The 22,295-nt window shown below is 31.8% G+C and overlaps 1 protein-coding gene across 8 annotated transcripts in view; it reads right to left on the bottom strand.

The window, feature by feature from the left end:
• LOC124426244 overlaps window positions 1-22,295 on the bottom strand; it is a 98,309-nt gene that overhangs the window by 12,462 nt on the left and 63,552 nt on the right. For 3 of the 8 annotated variants that reach the window (XM_046967689.1, XM_046967690.1, XM_046967691.1), the window contains 2 exons: window positions 1,257-1,394; window positions 977-1,055 (listed from right to left, as the gene is read on the bottom strand). The exons of 1 other annotated variant lie outside the window; for it this stretch is intronic. In XM_046967689.1, the coding sequence (XP_046823645.1) occupies window positions 977-1,055; window positions 1,257-1,394 (217 nt within the window). Of the gene's footprint in view, window positions 1-976; window positions 1,056-1,256; window positions 1,395-1,982; window positions 3,361-4,067; window positions 6,345-9,845; window positions 10,483-22,295 lie in introns of those variants that run through there. 4 more of the 8 variants (XR_006942685.1, XM_046967687.1, XM_046967688.1 and 1 more) reach the window with 3 other exon arrangements.

Here is a 22,295-nt window from a genome sequence, read left to right as displayed (position 1 = left end):
TGAGGAAAGCTTTCACGACGTTCCATTTGCCAATTTCGATGAAAAAATGGGAGGAAGAGCAGGAAAAAACGACTGTGATGGTGTTAAGGCAATCAACTCGTGACTCAGGACACGTACTGACCTCCTACGAAATTAGACCAAAATTTACATTTCTTGAGGAAGTCAAGTCACATAGAGTAATTATATTTTCATTAATAACTTTCGATTAAAACTGGTTCAATTTATCGAACATATTATTGAAGTATTAACTTACATTTAAAGAAGAAACATAAGATATCGGATGAAACGTTCGGACTTTCGTTTGTTTTTTTTTATTTTTATAAAATTTTCTTACAGACTTCAGATGGTATAAACAATTAAAAAACGTTGAAATTATTTCCACGATCGAACGACGCTCAAGTTGGAATCTCTTTCGATATTGAAGATGGAAAAGTTTCTAACAACACTCAGTTAAAAATCCTCTCTTTTATACATCAATTTACTCTCTCTCTCTCTCTCTCTCTCTCTCTCTCTCTCTCTCTCTCTCTCTCTCTCTCTCTCTCTCTCTCTCTCTCTCTCTCTCTCTCTCTCTCTCTCTCCCTTTCTTTTTTCTTGAAAATATTCCACCAACGGAAAATAACTTTGGAGGAACTCGCAGATTGAGTGAAACAACGTATCGTCGACATACAACGTATCGGTTTTCTGTCCTGGTTGTTGTTTCGAAATTTCGTCCCCATACGTTATATATTAACTTTCGGTACAACAATGTCAGAATATCATTTGTACTTAAATCTTATGTATTTAATGGAGTTCGGTTCACTCATACGAAAAGAAAAAAAAAAAATTTTTTTTAATCCATTTATAAATGTTTTTCTTTCTTTGCTTATAATATTCTGCGTTATGTGTGACCATAAGCACATCAGTTGACAATTTATAATTTTCTTATGTTTAATAAACGAAGTCAAAGTTAAAATAAAAATTATATAAATTTTCTGACCTGTTTACGTCCACGTCGGTCGACTCCAAAATTGTTCTGGCTTTGTCCAAATGACCATGTTCGACGGCTGCAAAAAGAGCTGCAAATGAAATAAAAAAATGTAATAGAATATTTAAAAAAAATGATGACATTAACTAGTATGATTCATAAACGTATATTCGAGATACGCATTTTGTTTAGATAAAACTTAATAGACATAGATAAACGTTTAAATGAATATTACGCTAATGAAAAAAATCAGTTGTACGTGTTGTAATGTGAAAAATTATAAAGAATATACCATGCAAATGTATGTTGAGGGATTGTGCTGAGAGAGGATTAATATGGATCGACGACAAATTATTCGAATGCTGCTGTGGCTGTTGCTTCTTTTTTCCAAAACCTTCCAGGAACTCCATACCTTGTAGCGATTGCAGTTCTATGTAAATAAAAATAAAAAAAAAAAGAAAAGAACAAAAATATACAAATAAAAAAGATAAATAAATGGAACTTCAGATAGGATAAACAAACAAGAAAGTAAGAAAATAATATCAAAACTTTCGAATCCCGTTGAAGAGATGAACAAACAAACAAAATTTCTATAAACTCTAAATCTATATATATATATATATATATATATATATATATATATATATATATATATATATATATATATATATATAAAATCAATATACTCTAGAAAATAATAATAATTTTGAAAAGGAGAAACACGAATGAAAATATTTTCACGTTGTTTTTTTTCTGTTTTGTTTTTTTTGTTTTTTTTTTTTAACAAAACTGAAAGAGAAAGATACCAAAATAAAAGTAAAAGTAATTGATAGAACGATTTCTCGTGGATCGTGTTATTTCTCGTAAATACGTTCGACTTGTTTCGAAAGATCTTCGTAGAGAACAAAGAGTTTCGAGTGTTCATATTATCTTGTGGAAATCGATTCTACGCGAGAAAGCAATTAACCAGTGGCAAGAGATCGCTACTAATGAAAAGCTTTCCTGCGGTCTAGCGTACTTGATCCGGAAGTGGTCGTGACGAGAACTCGATCCTGTCCGATTGATTCTAGATCCTTTGACTCCTTTCCTAGTTTCTTTTTACTGGCGGACATTTTGCTACGAAAACTTCCACCACGAGCATTCGTCCAAAAGTTAGTTAAATTATCGACAGTCTTGTTTCTGCAAGATTTTGAAGGGCAAACACTGTCCGTATTTTCGATGCATAATCGAAGATCACGATGATATTTTTCTTTCGATCTTGACGAGGCATTGATTTCGGTCTCGGAATAAAAATTCGTTCTTGGTCGATTGTTCCTTTCATATCCTGGACTTTTATCTCTCACGAAACTTCTATCTTCTCTCATACTAAAACTTCTAATGTACTTGAGATCAGATTTGTTAGAAAGTAATGATTTCAAGAGTTTTTGCTCGTCGAAATTAGTTTTTTCGACTACACATTCATATCGTTCCTCACATGTTATTTGTTCGTCATTTTTTACGTTGATTTCAACAGAAGCAAAACTCGAGTCAAGGGAACTGTCCAAAGAGAACGTAGGATTCTCGTAACCGTGTTCGTCCTTTTCTAGCTTTCCCTTAGCTTTCACAGCTTGGTCGTCTTTCTTTTTCGAACTTTCGTCGGTCATAATTTTTCGACGAAAAATACGTACGACTTTCGGCGACTTAGTTTCGTCCTCTATTTTACCCTCCCAAGATCTCTCAAGATCTTTTCGGTTTTTCATGTTTATTCTGTCATTAAGAGAAAGCTTCTTCTCAAAATCCTTCGTAATCTCGCGAGACTCGACGACGTCGATCGACGAATTCGTTTCTAACAACGTTTGCAAATCTTCCTGAGGTATATCTTCGTCCTTTTTTCTTTCATTTCTCTTATCGATCGGCTTCTCTTTCTCATTCTTTCTCGAATTCACAAATGTCCTAGGCAATTCCTGTTGCTGTTTCACTTTTTCGGGATCCTTTGAGGATATACGTGTCGTTTTATATTGATCCTTCGAGGACACAGGCGATATTTCAAAACCCGAGGCAAGCCTGAACGCCGCACGATTTCGGATTTTCGATATCAATTTTACCGAAGCACGAAACGATCTCGATCTTTTCAACGTCGACATTCTGCCGTCGTTCGTTGTCGATCGTCTTGATAATAATTCCATTTTTGGACTGGACGTTGATGCAGCTTTTCGAAATTTCATCTGGAATTTTTCTCTTCAGTCGAAATATCGATTTTTCTTTTTCTTATTTTTTTTTTTCAGGATCGATATGATAAAAAAGAAAGGTGTTTTTATTTTTCTTAAATACGAAATGATTCTTCTTTTTTTTTTCTTTAGTGACTTTTTGTTTGAGAAAACGACGAACGCAGGACGATATTCTTTGGCTTGATATAGCTGGAAAAAAAGAAAACCGAGAATAGACTTTCGTGAAAAGTCTTACCGTTCTAAAACCAAGATAACGATGCTTTTTATCTCGGAGAACATGAAGGATATGTTTTTCGCGAAAGCCGAAAGTGAATCTTTCACAAGAAATTGCCTTTAATTACTTGTTCTACGAAACAATTTCATTTCTGGACTATTTGAGTACACGGTATTGCATACTGTGAAAGATCTTGTTCTTTTTATTTTCTGGGGTCACGAAAGTTTCCTTTAAAAAATTAATTATTGCGATAAGCAGACGGAATGATTCGTCTTTCTCTTTCCACTTTCCTTTTTTGATCTTGTTTTTTTAAATCTTTGATAACTCGTTGGAATGATATTTTTGAATAACCTTGTAGTTTAGACTTAATAATAATAATAACGATAATAAAATGATTTTCTCAATCGATAATACGAATGAATATCAAGCTAATATATCACTTTTTATTAAAACGGTTATATTGCTATTGGAGAAAATGTACTTTCGAGAGATTGTGCTGATAAAACTTTATGCTAGGAAACCGAAGGACTTTCGATCTGGGTCAAGTGCATCGTCGAAATTGCAGTAATTTGAAAATAAGAGCGTGACTTACAATAGTACTGTGGGCTATATAACAATAAGTCACGCTATTACTAAACGAAATGTGTTATCGTGAATTACGGTATCGCTTGACTATTCTTACCAGGAAATCCATCGATGTTAAATTTTAAAACATTCTCAAGATATTCCGAAGCAGAGTAACGATTATACGAGCTAAAAGATAAGAGAGAAAGAGAGAAAAAGAGAAAGAAAGAAAGAGAGAGAGAGAGAGAGAGAGAGAGAGAGAGAGAGAGAGAAAGAGAGATGAGTCTAACAATGAGAGGGTTGTTCGTTCGTGAACCGCCCAAATATCATTTGCACAACGACGTTTTCTACAGAGAATTGTCGTCTGGTAGAGCAACCAGATGATTTCTTATCTCTTTCTCTCTCTCTCTCTCTCTCTCTCTCTCTCTCTCTCTCTTTCCCTCTGTTTCTTTTTTGCTCCTTTTCTCTCTCTTTATCTCTTGTTCTCGGCACGGGTCCCTGCCATCCTCTAAAACGATTTTATTATTTACTTAGGACACGCACTTGAGCAATTCTCCGTTGTGTCCCGACAATTGGCCATTAAAACGAAGTGGACTGAACGTCGCCTCTTCCTCCTCGAAGCGAGCGACAATTTATCAGCTCAATAAAATTTATTACTTACGTCCGTTGGTTGTTAGGATCTACGACGATAGTGTATCGCCTTTCTAACATCTACCAAGGGTCTTTCATCTCTTCTCTCTCTTTCTCTCTCTCTTTTGCTATCTCTATCTCTATTTCTATTTCTACTTTTCTCTAGTTTTCTTACTTTCTCTCTCTATGATCTAGCGAAATTACCATAAAATGGGCCAAGTTTCTCGCTTTGTAAACGTCGCATGCTCTCCATAGCAACGTCTCTCTCTCTCTCTCTCTCTCTCTCTCTCTCTCTCTTTCTCTCTCTCTCTCTCTCTCTCTCTCTCTCTCTCTCTCTCTCTCTGCCTGTACCACACACGACAACGAACTCGTGAAACATTGGACGTAGTCTTTTTTTAGCTGTTTAATGTCTCGGAAAGAATACGAAACACATGTATCATCAATAAGTTTGCATAATTTTCATATATGAACATTCTTTTCTTTACCGATTGTAAAAGGACTTCTCAGATAAAATGTTATTTTTCGAGTTACTCGTATTGACTTTAGTCTCACGTAGATTCTAAACAATCTGCGTCAAAGCTGATATCCTCGAACCGGAGGTTTACACAAAACTGCGATTATTTCTAATATACATATATATTTATTTATATTGGGAGATAATATTCAACAACGTTTTATAGTTCGTCCATAGTATTTTTGATTTTATAGACATTTCTAAGATGTATTAACTAATATTAAGATTTGATATAAAATTTAGTTCGTTCGTTTAAGAAGAAAAAAATGATTTAAAAATATGTAATACATATGCATAATTCCGCTGTAAGTTAAGTCGACCTGTATTTTATATTAATGGAAGGAAAAAAAAAGAAAGAAATTTTGGTTGACTGATAAGGACTTGGAAACAATCTTTTCAAAATGGATCAGAATCCTTGAACAAGGAATAAACGAGTATAGCGGTTAAAGCGCAATCGCTTGAGCATGCTTAAATCGATTGGTAGGGATGGATGGAACGAACGGTCTCTCTCGCGATACAGATTGGGGCTCATTAGAAGTTAACGAGAGAATTATGGTCTGCCAGGAGGATAACAGGGTAATCAGAGTCTGGCCAAGTAAATCGATTAGACTTTGGATTCCCTGAGAGAATAACGAAAGGAACTTCATCCTTTTCTTTTTCTTGTTAACACTATGTAGATCTCTCTCTCTCTCTCTCTCTCTCTCTCTCTCTCTCTCTCTCTCTCTCTCTCTCTCTCTCTTTCTCTCCCTCTCTTTTACTTTTTTTTTATCTTCCGTGAAAGTAACATTCTCTCGATCCGATCTTTTCTCTTAGTTCCGTCAAAGGGTACGATGGAAATCTAAATTAAAAGTGAGTACCTGGTCCATCGAACAATGGAGGAAGGTAGAAAGAGGAGAGGAAAAAAAGAAGTAAGAAACAAAAGGGAAAGGATAAGAGCAAGCATTGTTTCCCTCCCTTGATTTGACTTGCATCGTGCCAATCAATCTCGACTGTATTGCCTCTTTTCCTTTTGCCCACATATCACTGTCTGACACACTCTTATTTTCTCTTTCTCACATTATACCGAAAGTTGGACATATATCCCACGGCGGTATTATAGTTAATAACACGTCTTCATTGCTCTTGTGTGTACTTTGATATTTTCCTCTTAGGTTAGACTTTACTCTATTCATAATTTCAAAAAATTCCTTTTCTTTTCTATTTTTTTTTCATTCATATTTAAAAATTGATTTGTAAACGATTTGTTGTTTGGAAATAGATAGATAGATAAATAGATAAATAAATAGATAGATAGATAGATAAATAGATAGATAGATAGATAGATAGATAGATAGATAGATAGATAGATAGATAGATAGATAGATAAATAGATATAGGGAGATAGATAGATAGATAGAGGGAGATAAAGAGAGAGAGAGACAGAGAGAGAGAAAGAGGAAGAGATACAAAAAAAAATAGAAAATAATAAGTCCTGACAAATCTCTCTCTCTCCCTTTCTCCCTTTCTCTTCTTAAATCCAAAAAATGGTTAGCCATGTTATCAAGTTCCGTTACGATAAAAAGTTATCTCTTTTCTTTCCGGTGATAATTGCCATACTTTTTTGATATCTAACGATGTTTCTGACGAATGATGACACATCTTTAGTGGTACAAATCGTTCCTGTCAATCTTTTTTATGATTTTATTACGAAATTATGAATCAGTTTGTTTAGATCAATTAGAAATTAGACCAAGTGAATTAATTGAACGATTGTTAATAATGAATAATTCTGAGTCGATGGAATAAATTCAATATTCTTTCTTTAAACTCTAACAAGTATTTCGTGTCTTTTTTTGTTTTTACTTTATCGATCTCAAAAGGATAATAATTAAAATCTGTCATCTAGAAAAAAGAACTTTTCGCAATTTCGTCGATACAAATAACGCACTTGTCGCAAATTGAAAAAGAGGTTTTATTAAAAACAAGTTCACGAATACATGTAGATCGAATTTGTTCAATTCGATTTATCGATAAAGTTTCTATTTTCCTATTAATATTATTAGATCTAAGTTTTCTTTTATCTCCCAACGATTCGATATCATTTCCGTATATTTTATATTTTTTTACGTAGACACATATACGCACATAAGTTAAAACAAATATCTTTGACGCAAGAATATTTAATCGTGTTCTCGATAACATTAATCGTTAGTTGGTTTAACACCAACAGGAATTCTCGATATTCTTTCGTTGTCTTTCTACTAACACGAGTTTGCAATTTAACGATTTAATCGGCCATATGGCGTGAAAAAGTCATTCGAATGATGTATCGCGTTGCTAACTTTGTTCGATATATGTGTACGTATTTCTAAGCACCATGTGTTTGTGTTCATGTTCTCTGGGATAGAACGGAGATACGGGTAAAGCCTATAACTGTGGCTTACAATTAGTTAAAATCGGTCCATACTAATCTGTCCGAGTAATTTATCGAGAAATATACTACGTCGAGACGAGAAAGAGCAAACTTACCAAACAAACCTCATTATGTTAATCATGAAAATAATCATAAAAATACTAAATAAATATGCGAGGGGAAAAAAAAGACGTTTTACTCGAGCTACATTTCCAACGAGGTGATTGTTATTACTCGATAACTTTAAATTAATAAAGCTTGTTCGACAATCCCAAATTATATATATTATACAAGCATTTTTATTTATTATCAATTACTATCAATTATTTATTTTTCTTGCCGGGAATGGGTAGAGAAGGTGAATACCTTGAGGACTTTCAAACTTTCGCGAGAAAATTAAAAAGAACGAGACGAAAACTGTTCCATGCTCGATTCGTTTCAAGTTATGCAATCGACCGTGCATCGAGGTTAACCTCTCAAGGACGTTCGTGCGTCCGTTCACTGGCCGTTCGAATACCACAGCGAAACCAGCCATTAAAGTCCATGAACAGAATGTTTTGATTCTTCATGTTTTCCGAGAATAGAAGAAAAAGAGAAGAAAAAAAGAGGAAGAAAGATCATTATTTCAAAAGTTCTGTTTGATTTTTAATTTTATACTCGCGTATCCTTTTTTTTTTATATACGTATTTAAACGACATAAAAATCAATAAAGACGAATTAATCGAGTTTTAACTAATTTTTTTTTATATTTTTCATTTTTTTCATTTTCTTTTTTTTTTAGTTTACACATAATCACAGAGCGTCCTCAAATAAATGGGCAAAGAATAATGATGAACTAAATATTTTCATGCCATGCATGTACTTTAATTTAGTTCCAGAAAATGAGAATTTTTACAGACAACGAAACTTTTCTCCGTTTAAGCGCAACTACAAAGTCATGAATTAAAATTGTTACATTTTGTCGAATAAAAGAGTAACTTTTTAACAAGCTAGGTCGTTTTCACATATATGGCTGACCTTGCTAGCATTTTCTCTCTCTCTCTCTCTCTCTCTCTCTTTCTTTTTCTCTCTCTTTCTTAAAGCAGTAGCACGTGTGAAAGCTGAACATGCAATATGTAAGGAAAAGGATAACCTTCCGTAGTCGCTTTGTAATTTGACACTAAACACAATTTAAAGTCAAAAGAAAATGTCTTTTGCGTAAAGGAGACGAGAAAACGGGTAAATCTTGAGAACAAAAGAAATTCATGGGATATTTTTGTGAAAATGTATTCAAGGAAAATAAAGAAAAGTTTGAGAAAAAACGAGTGAAGCATAAAATCGTCATTCTGTTGTTCATTTGAATAAAATAAAAAAGATAAACGACAAAGAAAGGGGACAAAATTTAACGCATTCACAAAGTACGATATATTATATTACGTGAATATATTCTTTTAAAGATTCGTAACATTTACTATTTAAAGTTTAAAAGTTTGAAAGTTTAAAAGAACGAACGTGTCGAGTAAAAAATGTACTTCATAGTCCAAAAAAACAAGATTTAACTGTCGTAAATCGTTTTTATAATCTTAGTTACAAGGTTTTTATAAATCGATAGGATAACTTTTTTATTAGCGAACTTTCGCACGTTAAATCTCCATTTCAGATATTAGAAATAACGTGAAAAAATATGGACTATCGTATTCATCGTTCGAAAATGTTACGCTATAGTTAGTGATCATCTCCGTCTTGTGTAAAAACAAAAACAAAAAAAACAATTTTAAATCATTGTAATGTCAACGTATCTTGTCAACTTTCTAACTAATTTAATTTTCTCGTAACGCGAAAGCGTGAATTTTAGAGTATATGTCTAGCCGGTCATTATAATTTCACTACTCTTATCCCGTTTATTATTTTATATACTCGTGCATTTAACTTTATTTTTGTTGAAAGAGATATGGAAATGTGAAACAAAAAAGAAAAAAGAAAAAAGAATTAAAAACTTCGACGATGAAATAAAAGTAAAAGAAAAACTTTTCTGTGTCTCGAAAGCTATCGTGAAAAATAGTTCAATATGAACGTCCCTTTAGATTTTCAGCAGTTCTCCCTCTTTGAAAACGCGTTACCGAGAGGGTCCAATTTCTTGTTCCTTCGAACGCATAATGAACTTGTTTTGAGAGAAGAGAAAGAAGTCGATTAAAGTATATTCGCTCGTTTTATCTCTGTTTTATTCTCATATACGTACTACGAGGATATAGAAAACGTACAATTCTTTATATTTGTTATAAAAGAAAGGGCAACAAAACGTTTTGAACACGTTCGCTTTGTTAAAGGAATCAAAGAAAAGTAAAACGAAAGAGTTGTGAAGAGCAAAAAAAAATGTTTACCTTATTCTTTTATCACAGAAAATATTTAAGTTTTTGTTATCGCAATAAAATGAGGAATCATCCGTGAATTTATTCAAATTCACGCAGAATCTCACATTTTCCGTTGCGGTGGCACGCGCGGAATTCAAAGGAAATGACTTTACCGACCGAGTCAGTTGGAAGAAGTCACAGGATTCACAGGACGCAAGAGCGTCACCTTCGTTCGAACCTTAACTTGTCACTCTCACGTCCTCCTCGCAATATTCTTTTCTCTCTAAGCTCGTCAAGAACTCGTCGACCTTTTCCACCTTCCGTCTTCGCTTCTGAAAACCTTCATCCATCGTCGTCGTTTCGAACGATGAAAGTCCGTTAAAATCCTTCGAGACCTTTGAAAAATTCTTCGTAACTCAATTTTCCCACGTATTTTTTTCACAATTCTCACGCTCTATCCTTTTCCTTTTACTTTTTGCTTTCTTTCTTTTTTTTCTTCTTCTTTTTTATTTCCAGATTTTCATAACAAAATATTTATTCGATAGTTCAGAAAAATTAAGAGTACTCTTCTGATTATTTTCGCGAGTGAACAATGAACGTCTGCGAATGTACGTCGTCGAACTGACTCGCGCGAACGTTGTGGCGTCGTCTGTGGGCACGCATGAAGTCGAACACAGATCCCCTCTCTCTCTTTTACCTACTATCTATCTTTCTCTCTCTCTCTCTCTCTCTCTCTCTCTCTTTCTCTCGCATTCTCGACCTCTCCTTCCCTCGACGTTTGAAGCCAAACGAAACAGCTGCCGGCTCCCTACCAATCAGACGCCCCCTCGCGATCTCCGACATGGACCACGTGCGTTCTACGCGCGCCAAAAGTTTGCACATGGGGACTCCACTTCGTTTTAATCCTTCTGACTTTTAATGCAGTGTTAAGATAACATCAATATTTTCATCAAATTATCGGAAATTTGTCTTTAATATGTTTTTTGTATATGAAACGAAATATTACATTTTATTTTGTTTGTATTTCTTCTCTTTTCTTTCTTATTGTTTCTATTAATTATATCAGATCATTAGTTTATTTTTATTAATTGTAATGATACTGCTCAATTTTTCAATTGTAACTGTTGACTTTTTTGCTACTCCAATTTTCCTTTTTTGTTCTTTGATTCTAATTGATTTTCTAACTATCTCGTTCCAATTGTTATTCTTAAAACATTCATTTTTTCTTTTTTGGAATATATCTTATATTTTGTAAACACCTGTTGTATTAAAGTGTTTTTTTTATTGTAATTCCGAATCGTTTTCTTCCTTGCAGGTATGTAACTTTTTTCGAACAGACCACTTCCGGTGTGATTCAAACGCATGCCAAGACGAATTGAGATTTTTTGTCAATGATTCTCAAAGTCACTTTTCAACAAAAGCAAATCGATCTCTATTTTTTCATTCGTCTTTCCTTTTCTATAATACTCTCGTGATATTTGTAATAAAAAAGGATACTTTTAATAGTATTTGTAATATATTCTTGTTTTTAATTATAATATACTTTTTATGCATTGATTAGACGACAATAATTTAGAAAAAAGAGACAAACAATTTTTGTCAGAAGAAATTCATATAATTTTTCTAAGCTAAAATAAATTTTAGTTTTGTAAATGAAAAAAAGGAGGTCAATTACTAATCCACGTGCCTACTTTGAGTGAAACTTCCTCATTGTTCTCCGAGAATGTAATTATTAATCTTCTAACTATACACACATACAAAACATGTGGCTTCATTCTCACGAAAAATAAGAAAAAACATAATAGTTAGAAAAGCTGTACGAAATAAACTTTCATTATTACGAACAATTACATTGAAATAACATGAAAAAATATTCCCAGATTGGAAACCGAAAAATACCTTATAAATATATTTTGATAATCACAAAACAGAACATATATCCTTCAAATTAAACGCTTCTAATTAGAAATTAACATATTTTAAATAAACCAATAAGAAAAAAAAATAACGATACTGCATCTATTAAATCTATTACTGTTGAAATATCTTTTTACCTATTATATAATTAAACAAATTCAATTTAATAATTAATAATAATAATTATTAGGACATAAATGAATAAAAGATAGGATATAGTTAGTCTTCCTGACATCTTTAATTTCCGAAGTTAAGCACTGTGTGTTTCATTTGTATTATCGCGGGATGCCTGATATTGAATAATAATGTATATATTAGAAACTGGAGGATACACTGTCGACGATTTAGTCTGAACTACCTTCCATAAAAGTTTCCTGAGAGAAACAAAGATATGAGTTGTTATGAGACATGACAAAGTGACAATTTGCCTTGCTTCAAAACCGTGTCATTGCAAACGAAATGTAAAATGGAGTATTTAACATAAATTATGAAAAAATAATGTTGAAAATTGAAAATAGATAAATACATATGTATGATCAATTTAATGTCAATTATTGTTAATAATTAAATTGACGTATAACATTAATAACGTAATAATATAAATAAATAATTTTTTATATTTCTTATAGTATTTAAATTGCAAATTACATCAACGATTTGCTCGATTTTCGTTACGGAAGTTGTTAATATTTTATAACCAATGGAAAGCTGTTCTGGAAGTCGAGAAATATAGAACATATATTCCACTTTTCTTTCACATATCTATTACTAATATAAAGTTTAATGCCAAAGATCCATTTCATGAAATCGTATTTCCAATAATGCTCAATTTTCAACGAATAATAATTCTTGCTTTTGAGATTACAGTTATTATTATATGTTAAAGTAGTACATAGTTTTGATAAAGAGTTTTATTGAAATTTCCAAACAAAAGACCAATTTATTTGATCCCATTCATTTCGATCAATGAACTATCGATTATTAATACAGTTGAAATAATCATGATAATAATTTTCTTCGAAATCAATTTTATTATAATATAATATAGTATTATTACTTATTTATTTTTTCATAATTAAAATTAAAATAAAAACGACGATGAATTCATGATCGAAAAATTCTCCGCTGAAAAGGTTCGTTGACGGATTTGATCTAATTCGTACGACGAAGTAAAATGGTTTTTTTTTTTATTTATTCCATCAATTTTTTGTTTTTATTTGTATTTTTTGAAAACTCGTTCATTGTTTGGAAACGTTTTATTCCCGGTCGACAAAATCTATATGTATATACGTTTATATATACATGTATATATATATGCGCGATATTAAATGGAAAATATTGTATGTAAGATAAAAGTAGTGACGATAGTGAAAAGGCCATTCGCAATATGCGACGGATGCATGATAAACATTGAGTCTGTTTCCCATTGACGTTATAAACAGAAACGATATAACATCGAAGAAAATTGGAATTTCTTAAAGAGAAATTTTTTGGAAAAATTTAGAGTTCATTGTACGTCGAGCAATTTTTTGAAGATCAAATGATTTTCAATTTTAATTATTTCTCGATTTATACTCATTGTCTGTAAATACAAAATAATAAAATTTTCCAAGGATGTGTTTTTTTTTTTAAATTTATTTACTTACAATAAAATTTACTTAAAATCTTATGTCTCTCTTAGTAGGAATATTTTCTTAATAAATTTTTATCAAGATCATTTCGTTCGTTGGTATTTACAAAAGAATTATCGTCCGCAATTAAAATTCTTTTTACGGTCTTATATCGTATTCGATATAAGAACAATGTAATGGCCTGATTAACAGTCTAATGGAACCCAAAGGACACTGACTTTTCCAATAACTTTAATGGTTATCGAAGGTCCACAAACTTTAACCTTTTAAGTTTCGAAGGCATTTTAATGTGGCGAGATAGTCGGATGGGATATCTAATTGTAAGTTTTAATAAATGCTTCTTCGCATCACTGCAACAGTCTTCTATTTAATACTTAAATTTCTGTCCTTGACAAAGGTAACAACGTCTTCTTCTCCACTCTAAAATCTTATTAAATTGTTTGAGACAAACGAAGAAAGTATAGGTTCGTCTTGGATTGTTTCAAATGAAAGCTGAAAAGTTTGATTTGAAACTTTAGTAATTTTTATCGTCTCTTAATTACCAACAGTTTTTTTCCTTCTCTCCATTTTTTTTTTTATTATCGTCATAGTTTTTACGTACGATTTCACTGGTATTTTTTTATATTAGGCCTTTTTCACTTGGAGATATAAAATACGTACGTATATAAATTCATCGAAATTTTCTTCTTTTTTCCTTTTTATATATATTCTGCATACATAGATACGATATACTTATATCAAAGTATGTACTATGTATATAGATTGAATAAAAGAAAATCAAGGCTCTAAGAGGATTTATCTGAGAAATTCTCAAGTATTGAGAGAACCAGAAGCGAAAGGAGGCTAAAAAGCAGAGACAAGAAAAGGAAAGACAATAAAAAGACATAATTACATTTTTCACAGATAGAAATATTATATACGCGAAACGACATTACTTTTACCTGTCCTCGCAATTCGACTATACTTTTCCCCCGTTTTTCTTATTTTTTTCTCTTTCTTTTTCACATCGAGCTTTTATTCTTATTTTATAAAAAAAGACTTCATAAATTTAATTTTCGAAGCTTCGTTAAAATCTCAATACACTTTAGTAGATATTTATTGTTGACTTCTCGTACAAATTAAATCATAAACTTCGTTCGAAGTGTAAATTTCAAAATGAATTTAACTTTAATTTGATGAAGTATTATTCGTATTACTTTCATATGGATTATCAATGAGAAAGTTATTATTAACATATCGATAATAAAAACGTTCTTTCTCTCGTTAGAATACGAAATATATATGCGTGATTATTAATGTCGAATATCGAAGACGACGTTGGTGGAAACACGAGGTGTCAAATGCAACAACTGCGAATTCGAAGCAAAATCTACGAAATAAATGTGTTATCTCATGCAAAGATAGCTTGACAGCTAGACAATTGAGATAAAATAAAAAAAAAAGATATTGTATTGCTATATGTTTTATGAAGAAAAAAATTCGATATTTCGATAATCGAGAGTAACGGGGAAAGACGAATTAAAAAGATTCTGTTAAAAAATTCAGGTAAGCGATGTCACAAAAAGTACGATTATCGATAAAATAAGTAAAGCTTATAATTTTTAATCGGTATAACGTAAGAAAGGAATTATAAATAGAAATATTTTTTTTTTTCTTTATTTATCAAATAAACTTCTGTAAGATGTATTTAAGAAAAGTTTTTTATAAATTTAATATACAAGTAATTATAGATGATAGATAAGATAGTATTTACCTTGTTTAATGAAAGAAACGTAGATACATCTATGATAATTTCCTTTCTAATTAGTTTGGAACTAGCAAAAATTACACTACACTTTCACTGTATATATATGTAAGATGTATCTATATAAAAAACATTCTTTAAGAAATACTTTTTTTAATTATACGATCCATCGATAAAAACTTTCTCAAAACATGTAAATTACACACAAGTTCGCAGTAAAAAGAAATCGTTTAAATTAATTACACGGTTACACTGATTATAATTGATTAAGAGTAAAACGATTTTACTTTGGAAAAATTTTATATATATCGAATGAATACTTCATTACTTTAGAAAATGACGGAAAAATTTGTCGGCCTCAAAAACAGACCCTTACGATCCAAGGGAAGGACAACGACTGAACGGAAGGCTTGTTGCAACAGATGCGAAGTATACTATGGGGCAGCTACTACATGGGCATGACATCGGGGCAGGTGAGTTCGAATTTCGTCGAGCTCAGGGCCGTATATTTTTACTCTCTACTGTGTGAAAGTGTCAGTTGACAAGAAAAGAAAAAAAAACAGAAAAAAGAAAAAGAGACACTTGGAGAAGCTAAAAACACGAAGCTAAAAAAATGATTCATCCATTTTGCCATTTGATCCTCTTTTTTATTTATCATTAGACGAGTTCATTCATGTTCATTATGAAAAATAATAGGATAATTAATATAATAATAGAAAAAGAAATAAAACAAAAATAAAATTCTTAAAGTATTTCTAAGAGATCGTTAAAAGGAAAAATATTAAACTAGAAATTTCAGTTTAATCATTTCAGTTTAATAATTTTAATTTAATAAAATTTTAGTTAAAACATTATCGAATATATAATATCATTATTTTAACAAAAAAAAAGCGAAGCCTCGTTCGTGTTTGATCGCATTTCGAGATGAGAGTTGATTATGTCCGTTCTATATATAAAAAAAAAAAGAAAAAGAATTTATAAATAAGTTTTACCATCTTTTAAATGGTTTGCACCTGCTATTCAGTTCACGATATATACCGTGTCTTTAAAGTTTTCAAAACAGCATTTTTGAAAAAAAAACTTTTCCAGCTTATATCTTTCACATAGTATCGTTTCGTAAGTGTCTTTTTCAGTAACAAACGATAGAAGAGGTTTTCAATATTTTTGACGGATAAAGGCTTAGGTTTTAGGAAAGATTATAAAAAAGTTGTTGGTAAGTAGTAAGACACCCGTTAGACAGGAGCTCCTATATCGCAGGTGCCGCCCTTTTCCGGACTGTTTTCTCATAGACCTTGGCAGGAAGAAAGGTAGTGGAAGAGTAAAAGAGGAAGGGAGAAAAGAAAGAGAGAGAGAAGGAACCTTAGTAACGGAATGTTCCTGACGGGTTCGCTACGCCAGAAATGTAATGCAGAATTTGAAAAGAGCGGAAGAGACAGACGATTATGCGAAGCAACGTGCAGATCTCTATTGACGCATGAATATTTTATCTCTGTCACCAAGCCCGACCTCCTTTACCACTCAACGAGCTTCTAAATATTAGGGCTATATCTCTCTCTCTCTCTCTCTCTCCCTCTCTCTCTCTCTCTCTCTCTCCCTCTCTCCCTCTCTTTCTCTCTCTCTCTCTCTCTCTCTCTCTTTCTCTGGTAAATTTCATTCGAGTGTGTGATACGAGCTAACGGATATTAATAAACAAGAAGATTTCAAAATACGTTTACGAATAATATTGAATCGTATTATTTCCTTTTTGTAAAGATGAAAGGAATACATTCATTGCCATTTACATATTTATATTACCTTTCACGTGCTTTATTTATAATATGAAATTTTGTTAGAAAAGGATAAATACATGTCATTTGAAAATTATTACTAGATAATTCGGTAAATTGGCTTGAATTGATACAAATACAAAAGGAGTAAATACAAATTTAAGGTATTGTTAAAACAACGAGGATGTAAGAGAGAGAGAGAGAGAGAGAGAGAGAGAGAAAGAGAGAGATAAAAGCTTTATTAACCTAAGAGTTTGAATGATGTCCAGTTAAGGAGGTAGGATGATTTTTAATTATAGTTTCACTCGCAAACGAAGTATCTACAATGCTACGATACCCTTGAAAATTTGATTTGACGTTTTTCTAAGCTTAGAAAGAATCAATTTCGTGCAGTGAGAAGAAGATGGAAGAAAATTCATCGTAAAAAAAAGAGAAAAAAAAAGAAAAGAAATGAAAAAAAACAGAAAAAATTTAACGTAATTGTTACGCGTTGATCGAATTTATTGATTCTTTTACTTTTTTATGATTAAATTTTCTTCGTCATTTTGATAAGAAAATATTTTTGATAAGAGATACGTGATTGAATAAAAAAAGGTATAACGTTTTTCTCTTTCTTAAAACTTTGCCGCCAACAACTCCGTGAGTCCATAGTCTCGTTTGCGCCAAATGCAAGGAACCGGTTTATGCGAGGCACCAAGATTTTCGATACATTCTCGTTGCAGCTTCCTCTCCTTGCCATATCTCCTTCTCCCGCGAGTTCTTCTATAAACGATTCTCTTCCTTCGTTCTCTAACAATTTTATAAAATATCTCTGTCGATTCTCTTATATTTACCTTGCTTCTTTTTTTTTTGTTTCTCTCATCATTTTGGAACATCGAAATGGAGCCATTGTATTTCAATAACGAAGAACGACAAATAATTTAATTTCCTATTTAGTTTCAGTATCGAAATTAAAAATGTTGCTTATAGTTTATACAAATGGTCGTATTATGATTTACAATAATAATTTTTTTTAAACGAAACTTTGATAAAATCGAAAAATTAATTATAAAAAAGATAGCAATTTTAAATGGTGATTCAAATATAATAGAAATCTACAAAATTATATCTGTATAATTATTAGAATACAAAAAAGTAATAATAACGGAGGAAAGAAGAGAAAGGAAATGAGCTTCCTACTTTTATCGAAGAGTCGAATAATCAACGACTTCCATCTGCCGTAAGTTTTCTTTTCTTTTTTCTTTTTCGTCGTCATACTCATGAACCGTGAAACTTACGCTGTGGTCAAGAGCGTGACCGGGCTCCTCCATGTCGAAGTAGAAGGTAAACAACGTGCGGAATAACACACACACAATAGACTATAGGCACAACAGGTAAATTTGTATATGACCTGTATTTTAGCTTTCCTAAGAGGATTATTGTATATCATGATGTTAAGACTATTTTATATGAATTGATTAAACGAAAGTCTATCTCAATATATTTTCATAAATAAAAATGTCCTCTTATAACATTGTTGTCCATCGTATAGAAATATTTTATCGGTTCGATTAATTGACCGAAAAATATATTTAATCCAAAATAGAATATTAGTCTTGTACAAATTTTTAATTCATTCAAATTTCGATTATTCTTGTGTTATCGATATACATACGAAAAAATACACATAGATAATTCGAAAAGCTATTTGATACTCACTACGAACTATATTCAACTTTTTTTTCGATATATAAAGGAGAAAAGAAAATATAAAAAAAGAAAAGAAAGAAAGAAAATGATTATTGTCCACATTATAAAACTTACTATGATAATGACATTAAAATGGTCGTTAGCTCTCGTCAAGGCATTTCCAGCATGGACTCCGATAATCTGACGAGAGCTTCCACCATTTCGTTATTTCGAAATCCATCAGAATCCATTGAAATCACGTTGATCAAAGTAAGGTTTCAACATCTTGCATCACTGACGATCTCCTCGAGAGTTTGCAATGTTTTATTGAAATAGTCATCGAAGCGCGACGAAGAGGTACACGGGGAAATTCACTTTAGGATTTCACTTCACTTTCACTGCATCGTTAGCACGCTTGATAAGCGAGTCACGCACGAAAAGACAAACCAGAAGAGGATGATGAACTGGACGATGATCAGGCACATGAACTTCTTTGCCAGGAAGATTTCACTTCGTTTAAACGTGACGAGAAAGAGCTTGATGTTTGGCTTCAAGGTCGAGTGACTCCTAACTAGGAGAGGCTAACCTTCTTCACACGCTTTTCCTTTCAACGAGAAGAGTTGCTACTTTCAAAACGCTTCTTCGAACATTCTTTTTACTTCACGAATTATCAAGATCGAAGAAATTGTTGAATAGAAGTTCCTCGGATCAATTATAAATTATTTCACACTTTTCCTTTTCTTCAATGTTACGAGTAAATACTTTATATTCTTTTATTGGAAGAACATATTTTCTTTTCTTTTTTTTTTCTTCTTTTTAATTTGAAATGTTTTAAAGAATTGTTCGTGACAATAAATCTTGGTAAAATTGCATGGACCACCTTCCTCTTCTCCTTATCTTTTTCTTTCTCTTCTTTTTCTTATTCCTCCTCCTCCTTCTCTTCTTCTTCTTCTTCTTCTTCTTCTTCTTCTTCTTCTTTTTCTCTCTTTTATGTTATCTCTGGAATTGTGAATCAACTTTGACGTGGTACAACAATAGAATCGTTAATCGTGAACTGGATTGTAAAGGAAAAGATTAAAAGATCTCGAAACTCTTGTCACTTTTCACACATGATCTTTAGCTGATGTCCACGTGAATGGACTACTCCGAAGTGTCAAGAAATTCACCTACAACGACGACGACGACGACGACTACGACAACGACGAACGCTACTCTCGCACCTTTCTTCCTTCACGGTGCGTTGCTCTTTAAGACGTTTGGTGGGGGCGACCGGTTTCAGGTCGGCTCGTCTTAAGATTGTTCTAAAGCTTTACGTTTATTGGTTGAGTTCGTTCTTACGCGCAGTGATGTATCAAGTTCTTTTTACGAATGGCGGTGACATTATTTTCTTGACGCTTATTGAATAAACTCGAATTTATTTTATAAACTCACTTGAAATTTGAATAAAAATCCATTGGATTGGAAAAAAAAACGGGATTAATCAAATAATAAATCTGTCTATTTTCTATTATATTTGTCATGTTCTTTCTCAAAGGAGAAAGTAAAAGAAAAAGAATAAAAAAAGAAATCATTCGTCGTATTACACATTAATTAAATCACTTATTATTACTATATCTACGATTCTACGATTCTAAAAATTCATCGAGTATAAAAATATTTTATAAATATTTTATTGACAAATTTATTTTTAAAACATTTCTTCATCCTTTTTTGGACAACAAAGAAAACAGTGAGATCCTCTACTTTATAACGACACTTCACACATATCTTGACCTTATTTCTTATTTGCGAAAGCGCGATAGAGAACAAACTACGATAGGGGATGATTCGAAAAGAAAATAGGGAAATAAAAGTGCATGCGCATGCTTTTTTATCGCGCCAAGCTTGAAGTTACATTTGAAATTCCACGATCTTCGGTGCTTCGTAATGTAGCGCTGTAGGGGAAAAAGTAGACGGATGATAGGAAGACAAGATCGAATTTAAGATTCTCATTTTTTTCTTCTTCGTTCTTTCTTTGATAAAATGAAAAGAAAAAAAAGAAAGGAAGATAGGGAAAATAAAGTACTGAATCAAAAGTTTACGTTCGGAGAGAACATTTTACGTGATATTTCAAAGAAAATTTTTTTCTTCTCAATGTGAAAGTAAGAAAAAAAAAGGAAGAGAAAAACTGATTTGTATGAGCGATTCGCAGAAAAAAGTTTTTCATGAATTCGACGTGCCATTTTCCCAAGGAAATATAAATATTAAAGTTAAACAAATTTTGCAAGGTATTACGAAAATTTATTCAAATCTTTGAGATCTTAGAAACGATACGTATGTCAAATAAAACTGTATGATATATCATGTTTCTAACTTATTATACCTTGTGCGTAACCAACTGGATAACTTTTTGCGTTAACCACTCTTTCGGTCGATCTACTTATGCATACCTATTTTAAATTTCTCTTTTGGTCTTTCGCAAAACAAAACCTTCGGAAATTACTTTCAGCTTTTACGAAATTTTCCCATTTTCTATTTCCCATTTCATTCGCCGGGAACACTATGATTTTATCTTGAAACGAGGAAATATGATGAATTTATATCCAATAATATTTCGCTACAAGTTTTAATTCGAATGAATCCGAAGAGAAGTTTAGTTTTTATGTAAAATATAAATCGATAGAAAGTTATAAAATGCATAACACACACGGTGTCACGGTTTAAACGTAATCATTACTGAATTATTATTACGAGCATAATTCAATCTGGTCATAAATTGATAATGTTGAGAGATAGAGAGGATGCTCTTTGCCAATGCATTCTCAAATTCGACATTGTTTAGTTCGTTGAAATAATTCACAAATGAGGTCGGCCATCGTGAACAATGTGGAATCGTGATAACAATCGTCTCTCTCATAATTTAAATTTAAACTAATGCGAAATTCCCATTGGATGGGAAGCTTTAACTCCAGTGCTCCTCGAGGACGTGCCATTTCTCTCTCTCTCTCTTCTTTTTTCTTTTTCTTTTTATCTTCCTCTCCTTTTTACGTTCCAAAGAACATCTTTGAAAAATTTGAATTTTAAATGCTCCCGTTGCAAATATTACCCGATTTAGAACCACTCGATCGAAAGAATTAAAATAAAGATAGTACATCGAACGGTAGATAAATATAATTGTAATCTCTTTTCTTTAAAATCGTTACAAAAAATGATTAATAATTATTTTTCTTTTTTGTTTTTCATTAAACAAAACATAGCAATTGACTATTGGAAAGACTGTTTCATTTTTACAGTTAGTTAGTTATTCATTTCAACAGTTAGTAAAAGTTACCTCATTTATTTTAAGAGTATACAGTTTATTTAATTTAATATTTAATTTAACTGAAATTATTTATTTAGAACTGGTAAAGATGTTTTTTACTTAAGGAATCTTAAATAACGAAAATAAAAGAAATAAATCAATAACGATAAATAATTCCTGGTGATGAAATGAACGTTGTCTTTAAAATTTCATCGAATACAATTACTATAAGACTTTTGAATTATAAAACAAGAAGTCGGATTAAGATTACTTAGAGAGAAAATTATCGTTTCGTTTTATATTACATTGTTTCTCGTTCATTCATCATGGATAAAGATGGATGGCAGTGGACGGTGAAAGCCATTAAAATGGGAAAACGACTTTGAACAATATCGAACTTGTGAGCGAAGGTCTTATTTCAAATTCCACAAAATACGTTCTTCTTGATATCATCGCATTAATTACTCTGGAAAC

This window comes from Vespa crabro, chromosome 8, assembly GCF_910589235.1.
Source record: "Vespa crabro chromosome 8, iyVesCrab1.2, whole genome shotgun sequence".
In the NCBI taxonomy this organism is placed as follows: Eukaryota; Metazoa; Arthropoda; class Insecta; order Hymenoptera; family Vespidae; genus Vespa; species Vespa crabro.
This window is presented reverse-complemented; position numbering and strand designations above follow the sequence as displayed.